This window comes from Mobula hypostoma, chromosome 8 (assembly GCF_963921235.1).
Source record: "Mobula hypostoma chromosome 8, sMobHyp1.1, whole genome shotgun sequence".
In the NCBI taxonomy this organism is placed as follows: Eukaryota; Metazoa; Chordata; class Chondrichthyes; order Myliobatiformes; family Myliobatidae; genus Mobula; species Mobula hypostoma.
Window position 1 is genome coordinate 140,369,805 of NC_086104.1, and position 13,082 is coordinate 140,382,886.

Here is a 13,082-nt window from a genome sequence, read left to right on the forward strand (position 1 = left end):
ATTCTGCTATGTCTTATAATAACAAGATACATAATGATCATCTTTACTGCCAAATGAAACAGTGAATGATTTCCTACCACTTGAGGACAGTGAGATGTTTTCATAGGGAATGTCTCACGCTGGCTTGGCACCAACTATACAGTTGCAAGAGCACCTGATGTTGGATGATACGTTTTGAAATCCTTGCAGACCCAGTGTACACATTAGGTGGATAGCAAGCTGTTATAATAATACTATTTAGAAATGACAAAATATTTCAATTTTGTTGGACCTGCCCTGGGCCCTGCGCGCAAGTGCAACGACGAAGAAAACATGGCAACACCTCTACTTCCTTGGGAGTTTGAGAAGATTCGGTATAACATCTAAAACTTTGACACGCTTCTGCAGATGTGCGGGGGAGAGCATACTTACTGGATGCATCACAGCCTGGTATGGAATTGTCAATGCCCTTAAACGGAAAATACTCCAAGAAGCAATGGATGCGGCCCAGTCCATCATAGCCCTACTGACCATCGAGCACATCTGCACAGAGCGTTGTGGCAGGAAAGCAGTGTCTATCATCAGAGATCCCCCACCACCCAGGTCATGCTCTCTTCTCGCTGCTGCCATCAGTAAGCAGGTACAGGAGCCACAGGAGTCACACCACCTGGTTCAGGAACAGTTACGTCCCCTTAACCATCAGGCTCTTAAACCAAAGGGGACAACTTCACTTGCCCCAACACTGAACTGTTCCCATAATCCATGGACTCACTTTCAAGAACTCTTCACCTCTTGTTGACAAAATTTATAACATTATTTATTACTTTCTGTATTTGCACTGTTTATGTCTTCTGCATGCCCAAGTTGGTGCAGCCTTTCATTGATTCTAATAGGTTATATTCTAATATGTACGTATTGAGTATGTCCACAAGAAAGTGAAACTCAGGGTTGTATAGGGTGACATATATGTACTTGGATAATTAAATTTACTTTGAACTTTGAACTTCTGAAAAAGATTAATACTAGTAATTTTTAACAGGCTTTCTAAAATGCTTCATTTATTTGAATCTTACTCTGTTATACGTTTATTAACAGGAAAACAACGGAAACACATAAATAAACAACAGGGCTCAACCCTTTTCCTTAAAGAAATCTGTAACTATTGTTACCAATTATTAATCAAGGATAATTTCTGCTGGAAACTACCATGGCACGCAAGAGAGTTTTCCAGAGGGTTAATTGGCAATTTGGACATGCACTTTCTGCTTGCCCTGTCCAAGAGCTCTCTGCCTTGTTGTGACAGCAACATTACCACAGGGGCCTGCAATCAAACTCAGCTGACTAATGCCTCCCAATTTCACCTGATCTCTCTTTTATTAATCTTACACTTTATATGGAGGGGTGGTTGTATTTCTACATTGCCCTTCAAGGCTTTAGGCCATCTTCAAGCACCTTTCAGCCACTAAAGTACCTTGGACACACACTCCCTACTGTAGTGCGAGGGATGGTAGCTATGAGTTGGTGCGGTTTAGGTTTCTCCAGTCAGCCATGTTGTAGTTGCCACCAGATTTCTGCTTGAGAGCACTCACCTGCATCCCAGCGTGCTTTGCAACAGGGTGGTCAAACCCACACAGAAGAAGATGGTCCCAATCAGTTGGCTGGTAGCCCACTGGTCAAAGCCCACACACATAGCGTCCACCAGCAGGAAGGGTACGGCGATGGTGCCACTGAAGCAGGTCAGGTAGTGCTGGAAGAAAGAATGGGAAAGAGCAGACAGTCAGCTCATTGCAGAAACAGAGGCCCACCAAAGCAATTACTGCAAAGGTCAAGCAAAACATGTCTGTTTCTGCAAATCATGAACACAAGAGATTCTGCAGATGCTCGAAATCCTGAGGAAAACGCACAAAGTACTGGATGAACTCAGCAGCATCGCTGGAGGGGAGTAAACAGTTGAGGCTTCGGGCCTGCTTCTGGGTCACCTGGGGAAGCACGCCACAGTCCTGAAGTTATTGTCAGCTCCTGCTGCTCAACAAGAAGCAAAAATGCCGCAGTTACCTTAAGCCCAATATAAGAACAGGAAATGTAAATACTCCGGAGGTCAGGCCAGCATTTGTAAAGAGAGAAACAACATTGCAAATCGATGTCTTTTCGTCAGAACCGAGAGGGAGGTACAAATCAAATATGTACCAAGGTGCAGGATGAGGGATCGAGTGAGGTCAAATGGCACAGCCTTTAAGAACTGCTGTCTCATAGTCCCAAGGACCAAAGGTTCAATCCCAACCTCTGGTTCTAACTGTGCAAAGTTTGCACGCTCTCCCCACGACTGGATGGGCTTCCTCTCAATGTTGGCGTTTCCTCCCATATTGCAAAGACATGGAGTTTGGTTGGTAATTAGCCAGTGTGAATTGCCTCAAGTGATGATGACTTGTAGATCTGGGGAGGAGCTGTTGGGAGTGTGGGGAGGGCAATGAGGGATTACTATAACATCTACTCTGACTCAATAGGCTGGAGGGTCAGTCTCTGTGCCATAAGTCTCTCTGGCACAAGCATTGGCTGAGACAGTCAGGTGAACCAGGCATCAGTCATAAGAGTTGAAAAAGTTCTTTTCCCAGGGATTGGAGTTCTCAATCCAAAAGGACCAGGAAGACTCTGCCAGCAAACATATTCAGGCGATCGATACATTTTTAATATTCTGAGATATGGGGTTAATGCAGCAAGGTGGCACCAAAGTAAAAGATCAGCTGGTGGAACAAGTACGATGGGCTGAACGGCCCACTTCTATTTCTAATGTTTTAATGTTCATTGCAATGACTGACATCTCAGTTTCAGTGCTTTCGTTCCTTTCTTCTGCAATCAGTGTTTACACTCCGTCCATCTCGATCACTTGGAATTAACGGGCTTCACTCCTCTCCTTCAGCCATCAGCACCAGTGTCATCCTGCCTCTCCTGTTCCCCAGCCCATCACAGACACTGCCTTTGTTCTCCCCTCCTCTGCAACTTAAAGGAGCGTTTTATTTCTAATTTCTGTGCCGGTGAAAGATCACTGACCTCACCCACTCACACTGACTCCGAGTCCTGCCTAGTTTCCTTTGGAGTCTGGTTCAGCCCCCCAGCATGATTCCTTTTCAAAGGAATATCAAACTAGGGACCTTGAAAGGCTTCTCAACTCTTTTTGAAAACTGGTGGGTAAAATAGTGACTGCAGGAAGACCTTGAGGAAAAGAAAGTTCCCAACAGGAAAGTAAGTAAACAAAGGCAGCGCGATTAAAAAACAATAAAACCTTGTGAAAAGCCCACTTTCCACACTCCCACCTGCTACAATGTTGTGGGACTTAACCATCAAAGCAGGCTGTTCCAGTGAGAGGAAGTACACAGCAAGGCTGCCCCACGGCAGTAGTTCAACAAAGCCCTTCAGTACTGAAATTGATTAAAGCACATTTGCCACAAATTGCCCACTCCAAGCTCTGGAAAAACAACCACTTGCTCTACAGGTTCACAGCTGAGGCCACTCAGCCCATCAACTATGTGCCAGCTCAGAGTAATCCCACTCTCCGAATAATTTTCCCTCTAATTTATTCTCCCCACTATCCTATTGACTTCAAAGCTCAAAGTAAATCTATAATCAAAGTAAATATATGTCATCCCAAGATTCATTTTCTTGTGGGTATACTCAATAAATCAATGAAAGACTGCACCAACAAGGCGGACAACTAGTATGCCAAAAAAAAACAAACTGTGCAGATACACAAAGAAAGGAAAAAATAATAATAATAGTAAGTAGGCAAAAAGTATCGAGAACATGAGACGAAGAGACCTTGAAAGTGAGTCCGTAGGTTGTGGGAAAAGTTCAGTAGTGGGGCAAGTGAAGTTGAGTGAAGTTATCCTCTCTGGTTCAAGAGCCTGATGGTTGAGGGATAATACCTGTTCCTGAATCTGGTGGCGTGGGTCCTGAGGCTCCTGTACCTTCTTCCTGATGGCAGCAGCGAGAAGGGAGCATGGCCCAGGTGACTTCCCCCAGATTCTACCACCCAGTCACATGCCAGGGGCAACTTACAGCAGCCAATTAGCCTACCAACCTGTGTGGCTTTGGCACCTGGGAGGGAACTGGAGTATACAAAGGAAACCTTGACACGCTAGGCCAGAATCGAATTTGGGTTGCCGCAAGTCAACAGTACCACAGACTCTTGTTCCACCTGTGGGATTACCCCTTTAGGCTGATGCCTGCAAAGCCCCCGGCTCACCATTCCTTTGATTTTAGAGTTTAAGTCGAAGGGAGGACCTCCAAACTAGACAGCTTCAACTGATAGTCAAGAGGCTTTTTCCCAGGGCTGAAATGGCTAGCATGAGAGAGCAACACACATAAAAGTTGCTGGTGAACGCAGCAGGCCAGGCAGCATCTCTAGGAAGAGGTACAGTCAATGTTTCGGGCCGAGACCCTTCGGCAGTGTACAGCCCGAAACGTTGACTGTACCTCTTCCTAGAGATGCTGGCTGGCCTGCTGCGTTCACCAGCAACTTTTATGTGTGTTGCTTGAAGTTCCAGCATCTGCAGATTTCCTCGTGTTAGCATAAGAGGGCACAGTTTTAAGGTGCTTGGAAGTAGGTACAGAGGAGATGTCAGGGATAAATTTTTTTTATGCAGAGAGTGGTGAGTGCGTGGAATGGGCTGCCGGCAGTGGTAGTGGAGGCGGAAACGATAGGGTCTTTTTAAGAGACTCCTGGATGGTTACATGGAGAGCTATGGGTAAGCCTAGGTAGTTCTAAGGTAAGGACATGTTCAGCACAGCTTTGTGGGCCGAAAGGCCTGTATTGTGCTGTAGGTTTTCTATGTTTCTATGCTTAGGATTGATTAAACTGGGCGTTGGAAGTGTCTTATCTGAGGCGGGGTTGTACACCGGAGTGTGGCAGTTAGCATAACTCTATAACTGCACTATCGTCGCCAGTTCAACTCCCACCACTGTCTGCAAGGAGCTCGTACAGTTTTCCTGTGACCACATGGGTTTCCTCCGGGTGGTTGGGCTTCCTCCGCTTTCTAAAGACATACCAGTTAATCAGTTAATTGGCCCCATGGGTGACACAGACTCATTGGGCTGGAAGGGTGTTACTGTGCTGTACCTTTAAATTAATACACGGGCAAACATAGCTACAGTGAAAAGTCTGGATAGTAAAGTGTTAAAGAATTTTCAAAGGAATTCAGGGACTCCCAATTGCCTAATTTGCATAGTATTGTTGAATAGTTAATATTGTGAAGAAAGCCTGTTCTTATAAGATTCAAGTCTAGTCTCCAAAAATTTAGCAACTCACTCTTAGTTGCACTCAAGCAGAGCATCTGTCACTCTCAACAGAGTTAACAAGATCCACAATGCAACTGGCAATCAATTTTCCCTTATCATTGAAGAGCCAACGCTTCATCCAAGACTGACCCCTCCAATGCGGAAACTACTTTGCCATCATCAGGCAGGGAGCTCTGAAACCTGGGTAGCAGCCCTGCTCACTGTTCATGGTTTGCCAGGCGAGGAAGGGCTGGAAACTGCACATGGTCTCAGGATAACACTACTCATTGATTCCTAATTCATTCAGGACAAGGAAGGGCCTGTTCCTTGCCAGTACTGTTTGATATTCTATTCTACGAAGAGGGCTTCCATTCACACCAGGCAAGCTTGACAGTGAGGCAAGAATTAGATACATTTTGGAGTGTTCCCTCTTCCTTTCCAGTCCTGAAGAAGGGTCCTGACCTGAAACGTCGACTGCTCATTCATTTACATAGATGCTGCCTGACCTGCTGAGTTCCTCCAACACTCCGTGTATGTGCTGCTCTGGACAGTGAGGCAGACGTGTCTCATCCGCCCCATTCAGCCCACACTAGAAGACTGAGAGAGTGGAATAAGAAAGAAAAGAGTCCCGTTTGTGCGCAAGTCAGGGAAATTAAGGAGTCTAGGGACCCAACCTTTCACATTCAAATACAAACAATAAAATAGGGAATGTAGGAAGCCATCAAAGGACAAGAGGTGCTGCTGAGATTCACAGCAGGTCTGTCGATTTTGACCAAATTAGGAGCATCAGTCCTCTCTGCTTTGACAAGATCTGGAACCCGTCTTCATCTCTTCTAATGCCTCAAGGCATGTATTTGCAACATTTCAGCCTTAATTTAATTTCCCTTTTCATCGTTGCCCAGGTTACTCATTTAACCAGACTGAGTCAGCGAGCATGTTAATGATATGCTGTCGAGCAAACAGCATCAACATCTCTCTCAGTCACTCTCTGCTAAACTTTGCCCCCCTCGTTGAGCCTTAATCAAGTTCTTGCTCAGCAAAAGCTTTAATTTTTGTGGAAGATGTAATTAACCTCATGAATGATATGACAATTAAACCATAGACTGTACTCTTGCCCTTCTCTGCTATTCACTATTAATCCTTTTGCTGAGAGTTTGGACTTCGAGTTATCAATGAATACTTTCCCTCACTGATCAGGCAAGAGAATGGTCACTGTGACAGGAGCTCAAACATGGTAGTGGAGTGACTTAGATGATGAACCAGGAAACTGTACTAAAGAAAACTAACCAGCTAAAGGAAATGCCACTTCGACCCACTCTCACCGTCACACTGCCTCTCCCCCTCACCATCTCTCCCTCTCACCTTCCCTCTTTTCCCTTCCCCTCCCCTTTCCTCCCTCTCTCTCCCCCTCACCATCTCTCCCTCTCACCTTCCCTCTTTTCCCTTCCCCTCCCCTTTCCTCCCTCTCTCTCCCCCTCACCTTCCCTCCCTCCCTCAATCCCCCTCATCCTCACTCCCCTCTCTCCCCATCACCCTCATTCCCCTCCCTCCCCCTCACTCATCTTCCCTCCCGCTCTCTGCACTTCTCCCAGCACCCACCCATGTCGCACCACTCACAATTTCCTAAACCGACCTTCCCTCTCAACACAGATGTGCAAATCCTGAGCAACGCACACAAAATGCCGGAGGAACCCAGCAAGTTAGGCAGCATCTATGGAAGGGGATAAACAGGCAACGTTTCCAGCTGGGACCCTTTGTCTGGACTGGAAAAGAAAGGGACAGAAGGTATTGGGGGGAGCGGGGTGGAAGAGGAGGAGTGCCAGGTGATAGGTTAAACCAGGGAAGGTGGGTGGGTGCGGAAGGGGGAGGACGATGCAAGCTGAGAGGTGATAGATGGAAGAGACATTTCAAGCCATCCTTCATCAACACTGGAAAGGAAAGTGGCAGAAGCCAGACTAAGAAGTTGAGGGGAAGGAGTGCAAGCTGGCAGGTGATAGGTGAAGTCAAGTGAGGGGGAAGGTAGGAGGGAGGGGAGGGGGGAGTTGAAGTGTGAACCTGGGAGGTGATAGGAGGTAAAGGTAAAGGACCGAAGAGGGTGGAATCTGAGAGGAGAGGACAGTGGATCATGGAAAAAAAAACAAATGAAGAGGGGAACCAGAGGGAGGTGTTGAGCAGGTGAGAAGAGGAGTGAGAGAAGAACCAGAATGGGGAATGGAAAAAACGGAGAAGGGGAGAAATTACTGGAAGTTAAGAGAAATCAATGTTCATGCCATCTGGTTGGAAGCTACCCAGACAGAATATGAGGTGTTGTTTCTCCACCTGTGTGTGGCCTCATTGTGGCAGTAGCCTCTTCAAGGCTGCAGGGTCGGAAAGCAATTACATCACCAAACGAACTCTTTATCTCGTCACCCCACTCAGACGCATTTCCTATACAAAGTGATTTCCAGTGCAAATCACTGGCTCCTTCTACTCCCTGCACTTTCACTTCCAGAGGGCAAATGCACGTGCAGAGGATCTGCGACACACGATGCTCAGATCTGTACCAACAGATCGCTACACGCCCCTTTCTCAATCCCCTCACACCGTTTCACATCAGTCAATTCTTTATTCATGGGTGGTGTCACAGTGCAACCCTCACTCACAGTCATAGAGTCAGGCACTCTCGCCAAACGGTGACATGGGCACAGAATTCAGTTCTTCTTTTCTCCTCCACATTCCCCTCTGACATAGAACAAACCATTTCAGCTCATAAAACCTATGCCAGATCACAGGGGAAGCCCATTCTCTCACCAATTCCCTGTAACCTATTTCTATCGACTCTCCAAAAACTCCACCACTCAGCTACACAGCAAATGCACTTCAGACTGGCCAATTAATCTACTAACTCCCTTGTCTTTGGGATGCGGAAGAAAACCGGAACACCTGAAAGAAACTCACACTGTCAGCTGGAAGCCTCTTACAGACAGTACAAGTCAGAATTAACCCTGAATAGCTAAAGCTTCCCTGCGAATGTTATCACCCAGTTCCTGGACTCAAACTGGGAACCTAGCTCCTCCACCCAGCATGAATGAGCATTGATGATTTGACTCCTGAACTCACTGGATCAGCACTTGGGTTTGGCGAGCCCAGTGAAGCCACCCTAGAAATGGAGCCTTATTTACCAGGCCTCAAAGCACAGTACTCAACCCCAGTCCAGCTCCCAATGAGCAAACGTGGGCTCCCTCTCACTCACCTGCAGACCCAGGAACACGCAGAGGTACCAGGGTGGAACATCTTCAATGGTGTATATCATGTCCATCCTCTGGGCATCCAGAGCAGCACTGCTGTTAGAGACATCAGTCAAGGAATGCTGCCAAATAAAAGAGTGAACAATCAACCAAATGTAACAGGCCACTACTCATTTTTGTTTACAAACTTGCACAGAATGTGTGCATCTAAAATCGCGGTCTCCATCCCAAACTATAGTGTCTTGCTGTGTCAATCCCATTTCATTGGGCCAATCGCGGCAGTCACCTGTGCCTCAGGTGGTCTAGGACTTCCACACCCGCACTGCCAGATGCAAAGATCCAAGACGTCCGAAAGGGGTTGGCCAGGCACACCTGGGTGTTCACTGCATCGATGGATTAGAAAGTTGCGGGGGGGGGGGGGTTGTCACTCGTCTACGAGGTGCAGATGTACTGCACCTGCTGCTTCACAGTGGCTAACGTGGAGCAAGCCATCCCATTCACTGGATCACCGGTGGAAAGGTGGGAAAGCAGAGATGACCTTGCAAACATATCAGACACAATTCAATCAACGGCAGAGCAATCTTCAGCAGTGGATTCCTGTTCCCAATTTACTTCAGGTGAATGGTACCCGTGTGGAAAATGCCAAGTGCCGACTAATAATTTGCTTTCTTGCATTAACGTTTTCAGTTATTTGTGCTTTTAAGCATTACTATTCTTTAGCATTGTGTTAACTGATGAACAAGTCTCTCTATCGAAGAATCTGCTGGTAGCCTGCATACTCCGAGAGTGACACCTAAGGAGCAGCTTGCGCAATGTACACTTGCCAGTTGGAGTCCCGCACGTGGTCAGGACAGGAAAATGGGGATTTCCTTACAACCAGACAGGGTTTAACTACAACTTAGTACTTTCTCGGTCACCCAGTGGCATATGCAGTAAAATTCCATTAATCCTGCTTACCTGGAACTTTCCTGATGCCACACTACCAGATTACCTGGTTATTCCAATGTAATTTTATTAATACCCTATGCTTGTTTCAGCAGAAGTTTGGATAGGTACATGGATGGTGAGAGGGCTATGGTCTGGGTGCAGGTAGATGGGATAGGCAGAAGATCAGGCTGGCACAGACTAGATGGGCCGAAGGACCTGTTTCTGAGTTGTAGTGCTCTGTGATTTTGTTTTTTCAAAAAGAAGTGTGTTAGAAAACAATATTTTGATTAATTTAAAAAGAACATCAGGACACAGAATCAAGTGAGTTTAAAAGAGCATGGCACCCAGGACCCTGGCACAAGGGCAAAGGCGGTGACAAACATTAACTGGTGAGCTGGGCTGGATGGCGCCAAGCCAATGTGAATCCAATTGCTTGCTTAGTGGACTATCAGAGTTATACTGTATTGGTTTCTTACATTGATGCTGTGGGTACAGGCAACCCCCCCATGTTACGCAAGAGTTGCAATCTAGAAAATGCCGCTCTCCTGATTTTCTGTAACACGATCCCTGTTTTCCTCACCCAATCTCATGGTGTGAGTGCAAATACCATTCTACAGGATGTTTTTTCTTCATAATAGGCTAGTTCATCTTCAAAGTGGTGCACTGCTGTTCCTGGACAGTGAGGCCAACATTAGTCATGAGGGATGGGCAGGGCTTGCGCAAAAGAATCAACTGATCGTGTTATTTATGGTCAAGACCCTTCAGCAAGGCTGGACTCCTGAACTGAGTCTCCACTTATCTGTTTTTCTCCAGTCCTGTCGAAGGGTCTCAGCCCAAAACATCAACTGGACTCTTTCCATAGATGCTGCCTGGATTTTGTGCGTGTTGCTTCGATTTCCAGCATCTGCAGATTTTCTCTTGTTTGTGATCTTGTTTTTTTTTAATATGTCATCACTCAATGCCATGGGGCAACAAGATGACATCGACTGGGTTAGCTCTCCTCCTCTACACCCTCTCGAGGACGTGTGAACAGACATCTAAGAGTGAATGGTATTTGATCTGCAAGATATATTCTCCAACATGAAAGACAGACTTGTGGCTAAGCAAAGGGTTTAGGAAGTGGGGGTATCAGGGAAAGGGATGGGATTTGAGGATTAGTGTTCATGGGAGGAGTTCTGTGGGGAGGGGACAATGGATTAAAGTGCGGTCACTTATGGATGTGCAGTAAAAAGCCCAAGGGGTTACTTTGAGGAGCTGGCTATGGCTATTGTAGCTCAGGCAATGCAATGCATCAGAGAAAATGCCTCACAGATGAGCACCCTGAGATGCCTGTTCACATATCCTCAGTCAGCCGGCAGTGGACGGTCCTGACTGCGACTGCCAACCCATTCAAGGTGGTGATGTCATATCCAAACCTCCATGTCCTGCAGTATTAAGTGGTTAAAAATTAAAACTGACAAGTATGTTGCTTAATTTTCATTTCATATTTAATTTTCTCCCCTGCATAAAATCCCAAACAGTGAATTTTATTCCATATCTCAGATTTTTGGATAGTGATTGGTGAATTCGTAGACATGAGTTTCCATTACTCAAGTTGCCACATGTCAGTTTACTCTGAACTAAACTGAAGTCTGATATGCAGAGAGTTGCAACATGTGACGCAAGATAACTACAACCCCCACCTACCTTAAAGTAACAATTACGCCAAACAACAAACGCACACAATAGCCACAAATCAACACAGGTGCATTGCACCCTTTGCTGAGACTGACTTTTAATTCTACAATGTTTACTTGAGTTCAAGTTCACCAGCTGCAATTAGTGAGATTTGAACCCAAATGCTTAACCCAGGCCTCAGGTCTGGCAACAAACCGTTGTGCCACCATGCTTTCATGCTGTGCCAAAGAGCGAAAGAGTGCAAACACTTCCAAGTTCAGCAACCTGAAAATTCCAGGCCATTCACCTGAATACATTTTCTGGACTGGTGAATCATTGGAGAGGTCTCTGACTCAGTGATGCAAAGGCTAGTATTACAGAATTTGTAACACTCATCTTAAAACCACAGATGCATCACTAAGCCTCTTAGCTTCTTGTTATTCAGACAGGACTAGAAAATCTAGAGGGAGAGAGCAAGAGCACATGTGAGACCCTTTGAGAATCATCGTGTCCAACACTGTAAATTTTCCTGGCACCCACTGCCACGTTTGACATGTATCCACCGTCTGCCTTGCCTTGGCAATATTTCAGATCTTACAAGGACTCTTTGATTTACGAAAAGGCTTTCCTAGAAAATATTCTGATTTCTGAAAATTTGTTTAAAAGAAAGGTTCGATAAAATGCATAGCTTAGCATACTGCTCATTACGGTGAATAACTCCCTACGAATCAGAGCGAAAGTTCATATATAGGGCGTTTATGGATCAAAGAACACTTGAGAGAGCAAAAAGCAAGGAGTGCACACAGAGGGCTGAAGATACAATAAATAACACCCATTTCCATTTGCACAGCATTTCCAATGCAGTGAAATACCGAAGTGTTTCAAAGTGAAACAGCCATGTTGGGAGATGCCACAAAAAGTGAAAGCAGTCAACAAGCTGAGCTTAAAAGAGCATCAAGCAAGTGAGAGCAGTTGAAAGATGGAGAAAACTATGGAGAGAACTGTAGAGCTCAGGATAGAAAATGGTTGATTTTGAGGATAAAGAAGTCAGGAGGCTTCCCTTCTGGTCAGCAGTGTGACTCACACCTGATCTCCAGTGCTGTCTGTGTGAAGCTTGCATGTTCATGACGATGTGAGTCTCTCCCTCTCCCCCCCTCCCCACCCCCCATATGGCCACCATGGTAGAGCACCGGTTAGCACGACGCTAATATATGTCAGGACGTTGCGAAATTCAGAGCTCAGTGCCGGCGCCGTTCTGTAAGATGTCTCCGTACATCCTCCCCATGAAATGCGTGGGTTCCCCCCCCCCCCGCCCCCCCACCCCCGGGTGCTTTGGTTTTCTCTTGCAGTCCAAAGATGTACCGGGTAGGTTCACTGGTCATTATTATTCTGGCAGCTTCCCCCTTCCACTTCAGTCCTGAAACATCGACTGTTTATTCGTTTCCACAGATGCTGCCTGACCTGCTGAGTTCCTCCAGCGTTTTGTGTGGGTTCCTTTGTAAATTGTCCTGTGATTAGGTGAGGGTTAATTAGGGTTGTGGGGTTGCTGGGGCAGTGTGGCTGAAAGAGAGGGAAGGACTTACTCCATGCTCGATCATTAAATAAATAAGCAAATACCCCAAAGATGTGTGGGTTGGTAGGTGAATTGGGTACTGTAAATTGCCACCCGTGTGTATGCGGGTGGAATTGGAGGCAAGCTGGGGTCAATAGGAAGGTGGGGAGATTCAATAAAACTGACATTAATGCAACATTAGTACAAATATTTCATTAATGATTAACATGGACTTGGTGCGCCAAAGGTCCTGCATTCTCTGTCGAGGTCGTGGCTCAGATTTAGTTCGTTTTTAAGGTTTTTCAGATTCAGAGATATTTTTGGTTTTGGGGATAGAGGGGGTACTTAGGGGTAAGATTAGGGTTTAGGGACAAGGCTATGGAGTACAGGCTGGAGTCTAAGTTTCTGGCTCTGCATTCAATGGCCAGCAGCATGTCCATGATCGGATTCTGGGGCAACAGGCCAGTTAG

At 46.1% G+C, this 13,082-nt stretch overlaps 1 protein-coding gene across 1 annotated transcript in view; it reads right to left on the reverse strand.

Moving 5' to 3' along the window:
• Positions 1–13,082, reverse strand: part of slc23a2 (solute carrier family 23 member 2) — a 129,031-nt gene that overhangs the window by 55,377 nt on the left and 60,572 nt on the right. The window contains exons 4-5 of the mRNA XM_063056974.1: positions 8,483–8,599; positions 1,569–1,726 (exon numbers count right to left, since the gene is read on the reverse strand). Coding sequence (XP_062913044.1) covers positions 1,569–1,726; positions 8,483–8,599 — 275 coding nt within the window. The remainder of the gene's footprint in view (positions 1–1,568; positions 1,727–8,482; positions 8,600–13,082) is intronic.